This window comes from Caretta caretta, chromosome 3, assembly GCF_965140235.1.
Source record: "Caretta caretta isolate rCarCar2 chromosome 3, rCarCar1.hap1, whole genome shotgun sequence".
Taxonomy (NCBI): Eukaryota; Metazoa; Chordata; order Testudines; family Cheloniidae; genus Caretta; species Caretta caretta.
Window position 1 is genome coordinate 48,308,908 of NC_134208.1, and position 19,388 is coordinate 48,328,295.

The 19,388-nt window shown below is 41.0% G+C and overlaps 1 protein-coding gene across 18 annotated transcripts in view; it reads right to left on the reverse strand.

The window, feature by feature from the left end:
* The window catches only part of DST (dystonin), a 485,843-nt gene that overhangs the window by 158,972 nt on the left and 307,483 nt on the right, over positions 1-19,388 (reverse strand). For 17 of the 18 annotated variants that reach the window (XM_048845229.2, XM_075126480.1, XM_048845239.2 and 14 more), the window contains 3 exons: positions 11,680-11,814; positions 3,409-3,497; positions 456-591 (listed from right to left, as the gene is read on the reverse strand). In XM_048845229.2, coding sequence (XP_048701186.2) covers positions 456-591; positions 3,409-3,497; positions 11,680-11,814 — 360 coding nt within the window. Of the gene's footprint in view, positions 1-455; positions 592-3,408; positions 3,498-11,679; positions 11,815-11,929; positions 15,050-15,769; positions 18,557-19,388 lie in introns of those variants that run through there. The other variant, XM_075126485.1, reaches the window with a different exon arrangement.

Genomic DNA, 19,388 nt, shown 5'->3' on the forward strand with positions numbered 1-19,388 from the left:
CCATATACCCAATTGGAATTTAAGGAAAATCTGGAACACTGTATATCTTCTGGGATATCTCTGGGGGAGTACATGGCAGAGATTAACCCATATTATTTTATGGTGTCATATTTTTGCAGCACACAAACTTATCTAGCAATCAGAGGATGGCTTTTAAAGAGAAGAGTTAAGAGATGGATGATTTGTTTATCTTTATTCATGCAAGGCACATGGTATTAAGACTCTTCACGCAAGTTCTGATGAACAGAATGTTCATATGCACATGTAAAACTACGATATATTATACAAATATATAGAAACTGCAGTCATTTGATTCAGATTTCAGCTTATTGATACGTACAATCAAATACAGTTTCTCCTTTCATTGTTAATATATTGTTCCACAACCATGCAGTAAATCTCAAAAGAATAATGTACTACAGCTAGAAACACAATAACATTTTCTGTGCTATTACCTTTTCCTCCATCTTTTCATCCCCTAAATTTTGTGCCCCCTGTAGTTGTTTCAAAGCTTCATTAGATAATAGGTTATAACCTTCTTGTAGGGATTTCACTTGTTTTTCCATTTCATTTCTCTCTCCATCCGTCATTCTACCAAAAAAAAAAATAGATACAATAACAATTATTATCAGATTTGAAAACTTCAGTTGATGAAAAGTTCTGCTTTTTCTGTTGGTTGTGAGTTCTGTGTACGTGTGTTCGGGGGGCAGAATGATCTAGCACAGGGGTGGGCAAACTTTTTGGCCTGAGGGCCGCATCGGGTTTCTGAAATTGTATGGAGGGCTGGTTAGGGGAGGCTGTGCATCCCCAAACAGCCAGGCATGACCCGGACCCCCGCCCCCTATCCGACCCCCCTGCTTCTCGCCCCCTGATGGCCCCCCTGGGACTCCTGCCCCATCCAACCCCCCCATTCCCTGACGGCCCCAAAGGGACCCTGCCCCACCCACCCACCCATCCCCTGCTCTCGGTCCCCTGACCACCCCCAGACCCCTGCACCTAACTGCCCCCCATTGCCCCACCCCCCTTCCTTCCTGGCAGCCCCCCTGGGACCCTTGCCCCATCCAACCACCCCTTCTCCTGGACCCCTCGCCCCTAACTGCTCCCCACCACCCCATTCAACCCCTCCTCTCCTTCCTGACTGCCCTGCCCAGGACCCCTGCCTCCATTCAATCCCCATTCCCTGCCCTCTGACTGCCCCAACCCCTATCCACGCCCCTGACCACCCCCCAAACTCCCATGCCCTCTGTCCAACACCGCCCCCGGTCTCTGCCTCCTTACCGCGCTGCCTGGAGCACCGGTGGCTGGCAGCGCAGCTGCACCAGGACAGGCAGCCGTGCCACACCACGCAGCACAGAGCACCGGGTCAGGCCGGGCTCTGTAACCCTGCCACCCAGAGAATTGCACCACGCAGCGGCATGGCTGCGGGGGAGGAAGGACAGCCTCCCGGACCAGGAGCTTAGGAGCCAGGCAGGACGGTTCCGCATGTCGGATGTGGCCCACCTCTGATCTAGCAAGTCAAATGGTGAACTCGTTCTCAGAAGACCTGGGTTTTATTTCTGGCTTAGCTACTGGCTTGCCGGGTGAATGTGAACAAGTCACCTCACTTCCCTGTACCTCAGTTTCCCCATCTGTAACATGGGGGTGATGATAGTGACATCCTTTGCAAAGTGCATTGAGATCTATTGATGAAAAGTGCTAGATACTATAATTATTTTAGAAATGAGAACAAAATCTGACTTGTGTTTTTGGGCCAATATTAAGACATATGATAAAAAAGTTGTATGAAAAAATTCATCAGATACAGCTGAATAATTAATACATTTAAGTCAACTGCAAGTCAATCTGTGATCAGAAAATGAGGCAAAATTAACTGAAAAATGCTTTTAGTGAATTATTCCCTCAGTTCTATTGTTTATGGTCTGTCAGCCAGTTTTCCATGCCTCTGACTGTCTACTGATCATCAGACAAGCCAATGTGAATTCATTTTGATAGCAAGCACTCATGAGAACCATGGGAAATGCTTTACTAAAATCCAAGTATATTACATCTACTAATTTCCCTGATGGATGAAACAAACCTTCTCTATATAACTTATATCTTAGTTGGTTAATATTCTAAAGTGTTTTGAGATCCTTCAAATGAAAGGTGCTGTATAAATGTAAAAGTATTGTCATGTGTTGTGTCACCTAATCCAGGGAGCTGTTGTGAAAATTGGGCTTCCAAATTTACCTCAATTATGGGCTCAACTGGAAAAACTGTGAGAAAGTTCATGAAATGTCACAATAACCTATAACAACAAATATTAATAGGAAATGGGAAAAGGTACAAAAACAATTCAGAAAGACTAAAAAAAATGCCTACTGATATAATGCAAGGGCTGTGTTAAAATCATGCCTCATAGATAAGAAAAGTGAGGAACCCAGAAACCAATAAACCCAAATCAGTGTGTCAGAAATTATTCCTAATAGGTAGACAAAATAACGAGAGGGTGAGCTAGTCCCCCCGTTGCGCCCCTTTTGCAATCCTCAAAAAGAGACTTTAGGGAGAAAAATTGGCTACTGGAGAGAGCTTCACCATCATGGCTGCCACCCCCAGAGTCTCCTGGGACCCTGGACCTTCTTCATCCTAATCCTGAAAAATGTCCTGACAGACCAGGCCACAGAAAGGGAGCCAGATGACACTCCCATTCCACCGGCTACAGCTAAATCCTGAAACACCATTTAGGATGTGAGACATTTGTTACACATACCTCTCTTGCCCCCTGTGTCCTTTTCCTTCCCCACCTTATTTCTTCTCTTTCCTATCTCCTTCCTTTTGCCTTCTGTATAATAAGAGTCTGGCGTAGCCACTAAGGCTGCATATTTTGAAACACTGCTGAAAGCCTGTTACCAGAAAGAGGAAGCTAAAAGAAATGCCCTAAACAGCCCAATGCTGGTACAAGTTTGCCAGGTCTTGGGAGAGGCTGATATGACCCTGTGCTGTGCCTGTGTTTTTCCGGCAGTTAGGCTGCAAGTAAGAGTCAACATCAGAGACAGAAGCTTCGTTTTCTATCTGTATCTCTAATAAAAGTTTAAATGGATTTTAAAGATGTGTTTGCCATGGTACTAAGTAGACTGGGGTCTCTATATACCAAACCTTGAACCTTGTTTAACATTGTTTAATAATTGGACAGACACCTTTAATGCTTTGAGCCCCCTACTTCCATCTAAATTGAACAATTGTACAATCTTTTATACACCTAAACAAGTTCTCTTCACAATTACATTTAAACTAAACAAAAAGAACAAATAAAATATTACCCACTGTAACTGTAAGATGAGAATATCAGTCTGTTCCTTATAAGCAAATATGATGCACTAATTCAGTTACAGTTATATTAACAAAATGCTGTGATAAAATTTAACATACTTTTCACTGTGTTTAGCCAAAAATGACTGTGTAGTCTGCAAAGCCTCAGATATTTGTTCTTTCCTGGTTGCTATTTCATCAGCGGAAATCTGAAAAATATACAACCAAAATTCAGTTCTCCACAGTGCATATGGCTGAAAAGAGAGAATAGAAAAGTAACCAACACACACAACTCCATTACTTTGACCCAGCCATGCTGGGCAAACTTTGGGCATTTCTGGGTGGACTAGGCCTAGATAAGGCTAGTTGTTTGTCATGGCAAAAATACTGTCATTTTTAAAAGTGGAAACCCACAGCACAAATCTTTTTGTCTAGAATTAAGCTCTTTGTCATGGACAATTACTAGGGAAACCAAATATCCTTTATTTTACAATATTTATTTAAAAGTATATAATAGCATTTAACTAATTATTTAAAACTGTATTCACCTACACCTGACGTATGGAAAGCCAACCTTATGCAGATTTCATGAAAGAGTCTTGTTCAGTAGCTTGCTGACCGAGATGACAAAGATCATGACTTCAGAAAAAATACCTGAAAGTCACAGATTGTGTCCTGAATATCATGGCTATGACAAAGAGGAATGTAGTACCGGCTCCAACTATGAAAAACCCAAAGGGGATAGGGTGGGGCAGGGCAGCAGCCCCCAGTCCCCTTCCACATGAGCCCGTGGAGATGAGCTGGCATGGGATTGCATGCTTCACCTTGTTACGAAGTGTAGCAGTGGCTGATGCTGTGTGTGCGCTCCCTCAGTGCTTGACGGGACATTATGCCTTCTACATGCATAATATCCCCAGGATAGTGCACCTCTGTAACCGCCACAACTACAAGCTATGGCTTACAGGTCACAATAGACCCCAAAATTGTAGTTATTAATGTGGATTGGGATTTACTAACACGTTCAGCATTGGCTTTATTCTGCCAATGACTTTTACTGTTGACTTCAATTGGAACGGAGGATATGCCAACACTGAGTGCTTTTGAAAATCCCACCCATTAAGCTCACTGCTTTACAAACTGATACTTCGTAGACCAAATAGTAAAAACTAAACTGGGACTATGAAACCGTAGTAACACTTAGGGCTGGTCTACACTATCCGGGGTGGGGTGGGGTGGGGGAATCGATCTAAGTTACACAACTTCAGCTACGTAAATAATGTAGCTGAAGTCAACGTACTTAGATCTACTTACCACAGTGTCTTCACTGCGGTGTACTGATGGGAGACGCTCTCCTGTCGATTCCCCTTGTGCTTCTTGTTGAGGTGGCGTACCGGAATCAATGCTAGAGTGATCAATTTATCGTGTCTATACTAGACACAATAAATCAACCCAGTTGGACTGATCGATGCCTGTCGATCCAACCAGTAGTGTCGACAAGCCCCTAGCATTGGTCCTACACAAACAAATCTGTACTACATGGTCGGCATATCCTACATGAACAGCTTTGTGAGCTCGACAATAAGGACAGTGCCAAAGCTTTATGTTTGATGTTGGTTTGTTATGTGTTTTCTGATCTAAAAGGATAATTAAATAAACTAAACTAAGTCATAAAACATTCATATGACCCTGAGGCTGCTCATACGACATCCAGCCAGATCAGCCCCAAGAGAGCAGGGAAGCAGCATGCAGTGAACAAGGGACTTCACAACTGGAAATTTATATTCACATAAACCACGTTACATCCATTAACTGCACTAAATAAATGTCTGAAACAAAGGCCCATTCCAGAGGCTAGCGAGCAACTTGGTAGCTAAATATATTAAAAAACTATTGCTTCCCTCCCTCCCCCCCTGGAAATTTTACAATTAACTGGGAGTGAAGCTTTTTAGGGTGCTGACTAAGGAGATTTCACCCTATATTTCTTACACTACACCCCAGTACAGATGACCAGGTGCTCTATTTTTATGTCTGACTTTATGAACATAATCAATGTGGCAATTGATAATGAAGCAAGTCAAAAACTATATCAGGTCTCTTAACACTAAGAACAGACAAAAGGTTGTGTAGCACAGTGTCTCTGACCAGAGTGGAGAGAGATTCTTGTTTTCTTACAACCATGTTATAATATTAATATAATATATAACACGGTAGCTTACAAACTAGCAATAACAGGTTTATAATGAATTATCGTTATCTACACTACTCCAGGAAACCATGTTAGCATAATGCTGATTCTAATCTGGACAGAGTCCAAGCTACTCACTGCCATGTTGAGAAGAAAGCATATGGCAAGAACCATGCATTTCTTCACCATCTTGTTTTCCTTTAAAAGTTAGGGTTGGTTGCCAACAATAATATTCATAATTTTTCTACTGTTCCTACTACCCACTTATCAACCTCTTCTTGTGTACTGATTAGCATTTCACTTGTAAGAGACTCTCCTTCAGAATATAATGGATGGAGAGAAGCAGATATGCAGGCCAGCAAGAAAAGTAGGAACCTCTTAACTTTAAAGTGTACATGTTATTTCTGAAAAGTGAGTAGAAGGAGGGGAGGGCATAGGACAGAGCTGGTGTAGTTAAGATGGTCTACAGAACAGACCCCAGGTTTGCTCCCTCCCTTTTTTCCCCTATATGAAAGACATGAAGATACATTGGTTGCCATTAAATAGCCAATATTTGCCAACAGTTATCTAAGAGTGCTACCTGAGGTACAAGAGTGGTTTCCTAATCTATGAATGGGTTAAAATAAGGTCTCTGACAATGGTGTGGAAATTTTTAGCGAATTGTGATTTTTCAAAATTGTAGTCACCTGACTCATAAAGGGCCAGGCCCAGCCCAGGATTGCTTCCATGAACACCAAAGGGCTGCACAGATCACTCTCTATTTTAAAGTGCACTTCTCCTTCTGAAGGAGAGATGACTCACCTTGTATTGTAACTGGAGTTCTTCAAGATGTGTCCCTCTATGAGTGCTCCACATCAGGATATGTGCATGCCTGTGCACTCTGGATTGGAGGTATTTTGTCAGCAGTGTCCGCACCTGTGCATTAGATGCCCTCATGATCCGGTACAAGGGTATATAGGGAGGGGTGCATCTGCCACCACTCCAGTTCTTTTTCAACCAAGAAAGTCCCATGAGAGACTTTGAGACAGAGGGGAAGGAGGGCAGGCAATGGAGCACCCACAGGGACACACATCTCGAACAATTCCAGTTACTACATAAGTTGAGTACCCTCTCTTTCTTCGAGTGATGTCCCTATGGGTGTTCCAGATCAGGAGACTTCCGAGCAGTACTTCCATCATAGAGAAGAGTGTTGAGAAGGTGGATTCGACAAAGATTGTAGAACAGTGTCACCAAAAGCCACATCAGCTCTGGAAAGAGTCACAAGACAGTAGAGCTGGGAGACCGTGTATATCAAAGATCAGGTGCCTTCTCTGCAGATCTCTGGGATAGGTTTGTTTCTCAGCTGGGAAAGAGAGGTAGATTGAACCCTGGTGAAGTAAGCAATAACTCTTGGAGGTGGGTGAACCCTTGAGACTTTGTACCAGGTTAAAATGCATCATGCAACCCATCTGAGTGCAAGTCGCCTGTCCTTTCATGCACCCTGCACTAGAGATAAAAAGTCTGGGTGAAGCCCTAATGGACCTAGTCCTGTCTAGGTAAAAAGCAAGAGTTCTTCTTCTCATCCTTGGGCAAGAATGCTCTGGCTGTAGAGGAGTCCAGAGTAGCTCTGATGAAATCTGTTCATTGGGTGGGAGTGACAGTAGACTTTTCCACACTGAAGCGACGGCCCAGTGAGTGGAACAGAGACAAAATCTTCTGGTTGCTGTCTGTGCTTCGAGAAATGACCAGCTTTTTCGGAAGCCTATCATCCAGGCAGGAGAAAATGATTATTTCCATCTGACGAAGATGGGATGTGGCAGCCAACAGAACTTTGATAAAGACCATTCGAGCAGTGCAAAGGCTAAAAGGTACAACTCAATAGTGGTAGCGGTCTCTGTGCATCATAAAACATAGGTAACATTTGTGTGAAGGAGGCATAGCTATATGGAAATAAGTGCCCTGAAGGTCGAGGACAGCAAACCAATCTCCTAGGTCCAGAGCGGGAATTATTGCTCCTGTTGATCACTGCTAATTTTTGCTACCATTCTGAACTGTTAAGTGTGGACAAAGCTGTTTACTGTCCTGAACTGGTTGCCATCCCACATTTTTCTTTGGAACCAGGAAATATATGTAATAAAATCCTTTCCTGACTTAGTCCCCAGGTGGCACAGGTTTGATTGCCCCCAGTGTTAACAGGGGCTGCACCTGCTGCCTCAAGAGATTCTCATGAGAGGGGTCCCTGCAGAGAGAAGAAGGCGAGGAGGTAGAAGTAAGCTGAACCAGATGGAGTAATCTGTAAATATCACTTCCAAGATCCACCTCTCTTAGATGATGAGCTCTCAGGAAGGTAGGGAATGAGAGAGAGAGAGAGAGAGAGAGAGAGGCCCAACCAGGGGGAGGGGGGATATGTGAAGCATAAAATCTGGAACAGGAAAGAGTTTGTGACCCTTCATCAGTGGGTCAAAATGGTCATTCAAAGATGTTGCCAATTGGAAGGTTGCAGTACAGGGCAGTCCTTTCTATTAGAACCTGGGCTTCTTCCTGAAGGGCTCGGCTGGTCTCATGAGCTGGTAGTGGACTGAGTGAGATCGTTGAGCCGTCTGTGGCCTGCTGTACTTTTTCTTTGCCATAAGTGTAAACATGCCCAGAGATCGTAGCTTCACCCAGAATCCTTAAGAAAGTGAAGTGACCCATCCATGGCATTGCTGAATAACTTGGGTCTCTTGAAGGGTGGGACCATCAATCATGTTTTGTACCTCACAGAGGATTGCAGACAAAAAGCTCTGCACCTGATTACTGCTGCAGCCATGGAGCAAGCAGCTGTGTGTTGGGGGCATCCAGTCAGAGCTGAAGAGATGTCCTGGCAATTGTCTGGCCATCTGCTACGAGAGTTTGAACTTGTTCCCTCTGACCCTGGGGCAAGTGTTCAACAAAGGGTGAAAATTTGGAATAGTTTGTAAAATTGTGTTTCGTCAGCAGGGTTTGGTAATTGGCTACTCTGAATTGTGGCATAGCAGAGGAGTAAGTTTTTCCATGCCAGAAGGTCCAATCCTCTTTGCTTTTTATCAGAAGGTGTAGAATGGAATCGATGTTGTCTATTCCATTCATTGACTGCTTCCATGAGCAGAGAGTTGGGTGCAGAATAGGAAAATAAATATTTTGATCCTTTGGGTGGGATGTAATACTTTTTGTCCAACCATTTACACATAGGCAGTGCAGTAGCTGGGGTTTGCCACAACGTACGTGCCCAGGCCAACAGAGCATCAATAATGGGCAGGGTGATTTTGCTCAGACAAGATGTATGAAGGATGTCCAACAAGGAGTATTGGGGTTCTTTCTCCTTCAATGGGATATATAGGATCTCCTCTATATACGTCGTAAGGTCCAGAAAGGCCTTGAAATCATCAGCATAAGATGGTGAGGGAGGCATGACAGCTTCATTTGGTGATGAGGAGGATTTGTGGGAAGCTAATGTTTCATCCTCCACAGCTCTTGTCCTTTGTATGATTCTGCTGTGTGGAGGCACCAGAGTGCGGCATTTGTTGCTCTTGATGTATCCTTTTATGAGATGGTACCCTGTAAAACTAATCACCATAAGGGGCCTAGAGGTTCCAATACACCCACCTTGGTGGGGTGTAAGGGACTGGGGCAAGACCCCATTGTTATCCTTGCTAGGGTTGGGTGTATTCCTTGCTAGAGTGTACCCCGAGTGAAGGAGGTTGAAAAGGGAAATCCTGTATAGATACTTCAGAATCTAATGAGGAGTCATGTCCTGTGCCAATTGGAGGGGCAAATGATGTCAATACCAGTGGCTAAGTTGGCACCAGGGCCCCAAAGGGGTCATGTAAATGCATGGGTATCAGAGACTTGGGAATTGGTCCTGCTTTGAGCAGGGGGTTGGACTAGATGACCTTCTGGGGTCCCTTCCAACCCTGATATTCTATGATTCTATGATTCTATGACTGTTGATAGGAAGATACCAGATGGTGCTGAGTTGGGATTGGCTGGAAATGTGTCTGTGTACCCTCAAAGAGTTTATCAGGGACTGGGGGCCAAGACATCATTGAAAATGGTAGGAGAGGGTAAGTAGGCTCTGGCAGGTGAGACGGTATTGGTGCGGAGTCTCTCTCCGTACTCCTCAGCAATGGTGACTCAGGTGCTCCACGATCTGAAGCTCCACATTAGTCAAAAGACTGGACAGTACCAGGGACTCTGAGTAGGAAATATCGGGAGTCAGACTATCTAGAGGTACCATAGATGGTGCTGAAGTACAATCAGTACGTCCTTTATGTCTGGTTGCTGGAAATGGTATAGATGATTTCAGCCTGGCTCTGGAGTCCTTATCTATTGAAGCCATAGAGTTCAGTGCCAATGTAGGTACTGCTTAACAGTTTACCAGACAGTTTCTTGGTATGCGGCATGGTCTTCTTAGCCAGTGCCATGATCTCAATAGCAGAGGGGATGGGAGCCTCAGCAGTACGCATAATGAGATGCAAGGTCTCCTGAGACCTAGATCGAGCGGGTGACTTTCCCTTTCTCGTTTCCTGTTCTGGGGAAGGAACCCTTCTCTTCTTTGATGGTTAAGATGGTTCTGAAGGGCACCCTGGGTCTTTGCTTACCATCGCAATGGAGATGGTCACCACAGCTCTGAGGATCTAGTGTACAGGGGGATGACTCAGATCCTGTTGGTGTCAGTGAGTGTTCCATTAACAAGAGTTTGAGCCTGTCCCCCATCAGTGTATTAGACCTGTTCTTATACCCTGAGTAGATCTTGAATTTGGAGGGGATGTGAGACAACTCAAGCCAGCTTTAATGTCCAATGCTGCCTTGGAAAGACCTATGGCAGGGTTCAAAGCCTGAGTTCTTGGGCACAGCGTGCACTCAAGACCGTGGATCAAAGGCCTGAGAAAAACAAAAGCACAATTCAGGCCAAAAAAAGGGAAGTGGAACCCCTGTCCCTTTTGTTAAGTGAAAATTGTGCTAAATAAAAAAAAAGAAAAAATACTTAGAAAATACAGAAATGTTAGTGAGAGGTATAGCAAGGCACTAGGCTAGCTGGAGGACACTGCAATGCTCATCTCAAGCCGCACGCAGTTGAGAGAGAACTGGAGTGGCAGCAGTTCCACGTCTCACTATATGCCCTCATACTGGAGAACCAGGATGTCTAGGATGGAAGTATGGATCCTCGGACATTGCTGACGAAAAATCTCTGATCCAGCGTGCACAGGTATGGATACATCTTGAAATGGAGCACCCATAGGGACACTACTCGAAAAAGAACCAGCTACACACAATACAAACATTGACCCTTATGTGGCCACTCAAATGTGTCCCCGTCCCACTGGTTGAGTCCTAGACAGACAATCAGAAAAGCTTTGAAATATTACTCATTGTCTCCCCCTGGTGTCTTAACATGTTAATGGGTTCTTCCTTTGCTAACTGACAGTCAAGCAAAGGAACAAATGCAAATAAAGTGAGGCAATCTGACCATCAAAGTCTCACTCAAAGAGCGCAGTGTGGGATAGGAAAGGATCCCAGCAGACCCACTCTGTATCACCTTTCCCTAAAAATAGCACTCTTGTGGGAGGCAGAAAAGAAGCCACCTTCAACTGAAGACTCATGTACTGTCTCCAATGCTCAATGGATGAGAGTAGCCCTCACCTATTCCAACTCAAAATATTTTTATTTTTTAAGAAAATGAAAACTGGTCTGGGATCCCATCCCTTCCCCACTCCCATTTCTTCTTTACTGAAGGTAGCGTGGGTATTACTAGCGCTGTAGTAACTCCTGCAAGATGAGGAAACAGACCCAGAATTGAATGTACATTGTGCAGAAGGCAGAGATCATTTATATAAGCTGTATACCCAGTTGGTTCTGCAGCTCCCAGGTTCAGAGTTGTGTTCCTTCTATATATGTGACCTTGTGCCCTGACTTTACCTCTGGATATGTCAGCCTTCTATAGTCGGAACATGTCGCTTTTCAGGATCTTCACATCCCAGAGGGCAGCCTATATTTTTTTCTTAAGAGTGCTCCAAAATATCTTATTCTCTTAAATGTTTTCATATTTGTAAATGTATTTTATTAATGTTTTAAAAGCTTTCCCTCAGAAACAAATGTGAGATTAAATCTTTCTAGTATCACAAAAATATTTATGGAAATCCTTGTGCATATTAACCAGGACAAAGAGAAAAAAAAAAGTGATGCTCTATCAAGAAATCTTTGAGTACCTGCTGCTTAGGCAAGTCTGCCTTTTCAGCCTTTTCTCCTTCTCCCTTGCTGAGGGTCTTGCTGATGTCTGACACCCATTTCAGTAAATCCCCAGCTTTCTCAACATGTTCTTTCTTTTCCTCTTCCATTGACTTCTGGGGGGTAATGTGCATCGTAAAAAATACATTTATTTAAACTGTTGAGATATTAAACTGCAAGACCTACAAACTCTCAATCCTCTCACAATGCCACTATTACCACAAAAGCTACTATAGTTTGAGTAGTTTTATTTATTTATTTTACCTTATGCATTACTGTCACCTATATGAAAATATATATATGTATATGAGAAATAACTGAAGACATTAATAGAGGTGATTCCTCCAAGATATTTGCACAGATTCTAAAATGGCTACAGTACATACATATTCACACACACACAAACCATTTTATAGACAGTACAGAAACATATTAACCCTCCCAGCCCAGTCATTAAAATCTAAATAATGCTTGTAGTCAGAAAAGCTAAAGCATCTTTGAATTGCTGCCTTTGCATTAGCCTTATGTGCATATAGCCAGCACTGGGTATCACACTGCCAGAGTACACTAGGATAGGTTACTAAATTACATTTAAGAGGAAGTACAGTGTTATTATAGACTTTGAACCAAGATATACTGAAAAATAATCACAGAGGTGTCATTATTTTGTCCACAATAAATATATTATGAATTTGTAGTTTGTGTCAAATAGCACATGATTTTTATCCAGCGTTCTATAGTAGTTGGAAACTTTCCAGTACTTAAAAATGTGTTGAAACGCTTTCACTTATCACAAGAAAAAAGGAAAGAACATTTTAAAATGGATAAAAAAACCCTAAGCATTTCATATCAATACATCTTATCTCATACATACTGGAGCTTTATAAAAAACTAATTGCACTGATTCAAGTTTCCTCTGAAATCAGTGGAAAATCATGTTGATGAGAAATTTAAACAATACCACTCCAGACTACAAATGCATGATCTAATTATGCAAAAACAGAATATATGTGAGTAGCTTTATGCATGTGAGTAGTCTCGTATGCGTAAGTGTTCCAAAGATTTAAGCCGAAATCTCTGTACCACATTTTGATACCTTTGTAATATAAAATACTTGTTTTAAGATTTAAGAGCAGTTTGAAATGCTAAATGAAGCCATCATGGCTGGATGAAATATTGTAATATTATACTCAAAACAGTTCCTATTTTGAAGTCAATGGGACTTTTGCCTAATGAAATCATGTAAACACTGAAGCACTTCATGCCTATCATGAACTTTATTCCTTTATTGTGTCTAACTGCTATAGTATGTTATCACTCTCACATGATTACACAATAGTATTAGTAATTCCCCCCCAACAGCCCAATGATCAATGGGAGTCTTTTCATTGAATGGACTCTGGATCTGGCCCAAAAGTGAGTACCAAAATCACTGTTCTATTACGAAGCATAATAAAGACTAGAAATTCCTATTTTAATGGGCTCAGTTGCTTCTAATAATCGTAGCCCTGTGTGGCAATCAAAAACAGATTTTTCCAAGGCTTCTTTGTATGTTAACTTCTTCTTTGTTTTGGGGCATGTAATGGCTTTAACATGTGACTTGTCATCTTTCATTTTTGTAGCTGTGATAGCATCAATAATGCCATTCTTAATAGCATCTTCCATAGACAACCTGCACTGAGATTTTGGATCTATCAGTCCACCAGTCAAGTATTGATACTGCAGGCAGCGAATGCCTGTGTCTTTGTTCAGGACATTTACATTCATAGCTTCAATGGCTGACATAATTTTGTTTGTTACAGGATGAATGATCCCAGTAAAGACTAACTCACACTGCTGAATTTGCTTAGCACTTATTTCATCTATTAACTCCCTTTGCAAAGCTTCTGAAACACTGTATTTTTTCCCAGTAAATGGATCAATGATGCCTCCTGTACTGGCTTGAGCTTCAAGACACCTTAGGGCAGTAATTCTATCCACCAAGTTTTTGCGTGAGGCTTTTAGAACTGTAATTCTTTCATTGGTGTCAGAAAGCCAGTATCCTGCAATAGGGCTGTTCATATCTTTACATGGTCGTGAACTGCTAAGCAAAATATCACCAAACTCATTAGCTGTGATGAGGCCTTCCTTATATTTATTGACTAATGTTCTGTCAATTGTACCCTGTGTTAATGACTCTTCAATATTAAACTGTATTCCAGTTTTGAGATCTGTTAGCAAAAGAGAAGAGTTTCCACAGGAATCAAAACATGTAGACTCCTTCCACTGAAATTCCCGTTCTAATAGCTCAAGATATGTACTTTTATCAATTAAATCCCTTTGATAAGCTTCATATGAAGTCATTTCTGTTCCAGTTTTGATGTCTACTATGGAAATTTTATTAACTTTTTCTGCTGATGGGCTAGTAATTTTTCTGTCCCCAACTGGAAGCAGAACACATTTGCTATCTACATCAAACACACAAATTTTCAGCAACTCATAGTAGTACATGGCTTGCCTATTATTTGGGTTTTGAAAACACTTTGCATTACTAGAAGGTTCATGTAAAAATTTTAAAATTGTGTTATTTAGTAAGCCTAGCTGCACTGCGACATCTGGAGGAATACGAACACTTCTTACAGGGTCAATAATTCCCCCACTTGCAACCTGGGCTTCAAGAATATTTTTACCTTTTTGTCTTTCCAGGATTCTAGCTTCAATAGCTTGATACACCGATATTATTTTACCAGAACAGTAATATCCTAAAACTGCTTTCTCTGCCTCAAGTAGTCTACCTTTGAACTCATTATCTACAAGTCCTTTAACAATTGAGTCATCGACAGAATATTTCTGACCTGTTGTGGGATCAATGATGAAACCCGTGGCAGCCTGGGCTTCTAAAAATGCTAATGCTAATGTTTTTTCAATTATTCTTTTCTTTGCTGCTAAAGTAAAAGAGATTATTTCTTTGCTGGATTCAAAGTACAGCCCAGCTATAGCAGTAGGTTTAGTTAAAAACATTTCAAGACTTTTCTGAACCTCATCAATTGACTTATGCCCTGAATGAAGCTGTTCAACTGTGCTCCTGTCTAGCAGCTTAACTTCAATCAACTGCCTGGCAGTTACACCATGTCGGAGACCTTGAAATTTAAGATAATCTTCCCCAGCAGAATATTCATAGTGAACCACATCAACATTCTTCACATCCTTGCCCTCTAAGAAAGAGCTAATCTTTGGAAAATCTTCTCCCCTTAAACCTTCAGACGTTTGGTATCCCTCAAACATCCTGTCTTCATTACCAAGATTCTTGTCATTTTCTTGTTTTAATGTTGTAACTTCAACAAGCACATCATATTGCTTGCTCTTCACTATCTGTAAACAGGAATTTTTTGACACAATGAGCAATAGAGCTGGAGAACGTAATCTGCACTTTACATAATTCAGGCCAAAGTCCACCACCAGAAGAATGCAATGGAGAAAGTGAACAGCAGAAATCATGAATAAGAAATTTTATTAGCATGGACTGCACAGAATATTATTAACTATATATTTTTTTTAAATGGTACACCTCAAATATTCATTTCAGAAAGGATAGATTAATGGGAATGTGGATGAAATGCAAGGTAGAAATTTTATTCTGTGCTTATTACCTGCACTTATTGATATCACTCAATGCACTTTTAACCATAACTGAGTATAATCATTGTATGTGAATTTCTATAATGTACATAAAAAGAAAAGGAGTACTTGTGCACCTTAGAAACTAACAAATTTATTTGAGCATAAGCTTTCGTGAGCTACAGCTCACTGCATCTGATGAAGTGAGCTGTAGCTCACGAAAGCTTATGCTCAAATAAATTTGTTAGTCTCTAAGGTGCCACAAGTACTCCCTTTCTTTTTGCGGATACAGACTAACACGGCTGCTACTCTGAAACCTGTTATAATGTACATAGATAAGCAGAAGAGGTCCCCATACACCAGAATAAAAAGAGTATACAACAGAGAGCATAGAACAGCAATACCAACTTTTAAAGAATGGAATAATAAAAACCAGCACCAGCAAGGCAAATGTCAACAAAACTCAGAGTATACCTCCAAAGGGTGCATGAGCTTTACTAGTCCTGTTCCATGTTTTTCTTCTTCATGCCTAGTAGCTTGCCAGGAAGTGTGAAAGTTTTTATCTCTTAATTTGTCTATTTCTGATATTCTTGTCATGGGGTCTGTTTTATCAAAAGTTATCTGGAGCTGGGTGCTTGTCTGAGAAACAAACTCTGTAAAAGACTGTTGGCCTGTATCATCTCGGGATTGGTTTGTTCTTGACAACTGGAGCTGCGCCTCTTTTGGTTCTGTATCATCAGCACCCAGGTGCAGCTCCTTTTCTCCTAATCGATCCATTTTAAACCCCGGAATGTTTATATCAACCTGTCTCTCCTGTTTCTGTCTGAACAATGAAGAAGTTGTTTTTGCACATGGATGAAGTTGTTCTAAATCTCTAGGTGAGGTTTCTCCCAGGTAATTAAACTCCTTTCCCTTCTTCTCAAAGTCCAATTTGAATATAGAATCTTTGATGTTATTATGTTGCTTAACTCCATTCTGAAACATTAGGAACTGGTGTTCACGTTCCTTCATTGGCATGTCCATATCCTGTTTTAGGGTCTCCACCATGCGCCTCTGTACCTCCAATTCCTCCTCAAGTTTCCGATATTTCTGAAAATAATCCATTTCAGCATGATTTCCTTGTTGTAGTTGCTCACGACATTTCTGAAGTCTTTCTTGCAGATCTTCAATTTGCATCTTGTACAATTTAATATTCTCTTCAGCCATATCTTTTTCTTGCTGCAGAGTGACACATTCCAGTCTTATACCCGAAATGTCATTTTCAGTGATGCTATGGGATTCCAGTAGTTTTTCAACTTTTTTTCTAAATTCCTCTGCAGAATGTTTAAACCTAATGGACTCTTCCTGAAACAGAGCCATCTTTTTGCGTGCCGTTTGCTCATCTAGGGTCTTTTGATGGAATTCATCCTGCAGCTTCTTCAGTTTACTATTTAGCTCTTGTATATGAGTTTGCTGTAGCTGTATTTTCTGCTCACTCAACCTCTTTTCAACAGTGAAAGAATTTAGTTGTGCATTTAGATTTTTAACCTCTATCTCAGCGTTCAGTTTGAAAGCTCCCTGCTTATCACAGTTCTGCTTAAATTCACTGGCTAATGTTTTTGTTTTTATTAGGTCATCTTCTAGACCTTTGACTTTACTTATGAATTCTTGCTCAGTTATTATCTGCTTGTGCAACTGTTCATTTGTGGTACGTAGCTGCTCTTTAAAACCATCTGCTAGGGTTTTTAAGGCATCATTTTTTCTCTGAATACTTTGTTTCTCCAAAATTATCCTCTCTGATTCAGACTGAATTTGTTGCATCATTATTTTGGTTTCAGTATTCGATCTGGTAAGCTCTTCTACCTTTTGTTTCAATGATTCTGCCAAATGATGGCTTTTGGCCAAGTCGTCTTTCACCTTTTGAATCTTCTGTTGATTTTCATTCTCTGCTCTTGTCTTTTGAAGCAGCTGTTCCTGGATTTTTTTATACTGTTCTTGCAGATTATTTGCTTCTCCTCTGCATGACTGTGTTCTTTGTTCAGCTATCATCTTCTCTTTCTGGAGAGAGTTGATTTGTGAATTTAAATGCTGAATAGTGATTTCAATTTGTGTGTGTGATCTAGTCAATTCCTCTACTTCCCTTTTTAACTGTGCCTTTTCCTGCTGAAGAGATTTCATCTCTTCTTGATAATTTACTTTAATTTTCTTAAGATCTATGGCCTCTTGCATTACCTCTTCAGCTTTACCTGTGGTTTTGTGCAGCTGCCTATCAAGTTCTTTCAACTGTTGCAAATATCCCTGCTCTACCTGATCTTTTTGGTCCAACTCAATTTTCAGACATTTAAGTGTATTATTGGCATCATCTAATTTCTCTTTTAGTAAACGAGCCTTTTCTTCAGCTGATGCTTTCTGAAGTTCAAGATCATTCAGTTCGTATTTTAGATCTTTAATGTTTTTTTCAGCCTTTTTGTTGGCAATAGTCAGCTCATCTACCTGCTGTATAAGCTCCTCTACTTTCTTTATTTCTAGTTTTTTCTGGAAACCTGTAATTTCAGAATCAACCCGATAATGCTTGTCTTGCACAGATGTGCAAGTTGGCAGCACATTCTCTCTTATTAAGGAATATCTGCTTTCAACTATTTGCCTTCTAGCTTCAGTTTTCTCTTTCTCTTGGAGCTTTATTTCTGCTAGATTCCCTTGATACTCAAAACCTTGTTCCATTTGCTTTATTAGTTTCATAAGCTTTTCCTCTCCTTCTGTTTTTTTCCTCAATTCTGCCATTAAAGCTTTTTTCTGCTGCTCTAAATCCTGAAGATTTGTGTCTTTCCTTCTCAGGTGCTCTTCAAGTTTTCTTCTAGCAGCAGTACTTTCCTCTATTTGAGTTCTAAAAGCTCTGAGGTTTTCTTCAACTACACTTCTTTGAGCCTCTGCCTGCAAGATGAGCTGCCTTACATGTTCTAACTCCTGCTCTGCAGATACTTTCTCTTTAGCAATGCTCTCAAGTTCTATCTGATACCGCTTTGCCTCTTGCTCAGCCTTGGTTTTCTGAAAAGATATCTCTTCCACATACTTCTGCTGTTTCTTCAGCTCATTGTCTGCAGCTTCCTTCACTTTGGGGAGTTCCTGTTCTACATGGAACTTTTGTTTCTTCAACTCCTCTAACATTTTCTCAAGCTCATTTATCTTTCCCATAAGTTTTCTGTTCTCATCAATTGTTGACTTCTGTTGCGCCATCAGATCTGAGTATGCTGCACGTGCTGATTCCGCCTCATTGTTTATAATCTATAAGAAAATTTAAAATATACAAATATGTTTAAATCTGTTCTTTTTTAATATAGCATGTGAAATCTGTTGTATTATTTTCAAAACATAGTTGAAAATACTTACTAACGTATATTCGGCATGTCAATACAGTAGGATGAGCAGTTCCCACCACCATCACCTTCTCCTTACATAGTAAGCTTCAGACAAGAAATCATTAGTTCACGATGAAAAAATCCTTCATAAAGGAATCCACAAAGGGGAGAAGTCCCAAAGAATCTCTTTTGTTACTCAGCAAGCACTAAATGGTTAGAAAAGTCAGACAGCCACTTGCATATGATCTTGCTCAAAACAAATAGCTATAACAAGTAATGAACAAAACACAATATGCAAGGATCACACAGGTCAAGGAAGTTCAGCATTTCCAGTTTGGTTCAGTAGGAATTTAAAGCATTTTATGTTTACAACAAACATAATACAACACAAATTTGGAAATCTGCCCAAGAAAAGAAATAATACATGAAGCTGCACTCAGGATGTGTCCACACTAGGAAAAAAGGTGTTTTCTTACCATGTGTTAGCTAATACATGTCAACTAGGAGATAGTAAACTCTTAATGAAGAGAGGGCAGATAGTAGTTTCCATGCATAAGCAGATGGAGGAAGTAGTTTCCGCACATTAGCAGATGGAGGTAGACACTAGGAGGGAGAAGAGGGTTCATCTCGACCTGCTAACGTGTTCAAACTACAATTGCCTTGTCTTCACTAGAATTTTATCATGTTCGCTAACATGAGGTAAGAACACAGGTTTCTTCCTAGTGAAGGCAAGGCCTAGTGTGAGGTAAAAAGCAAGC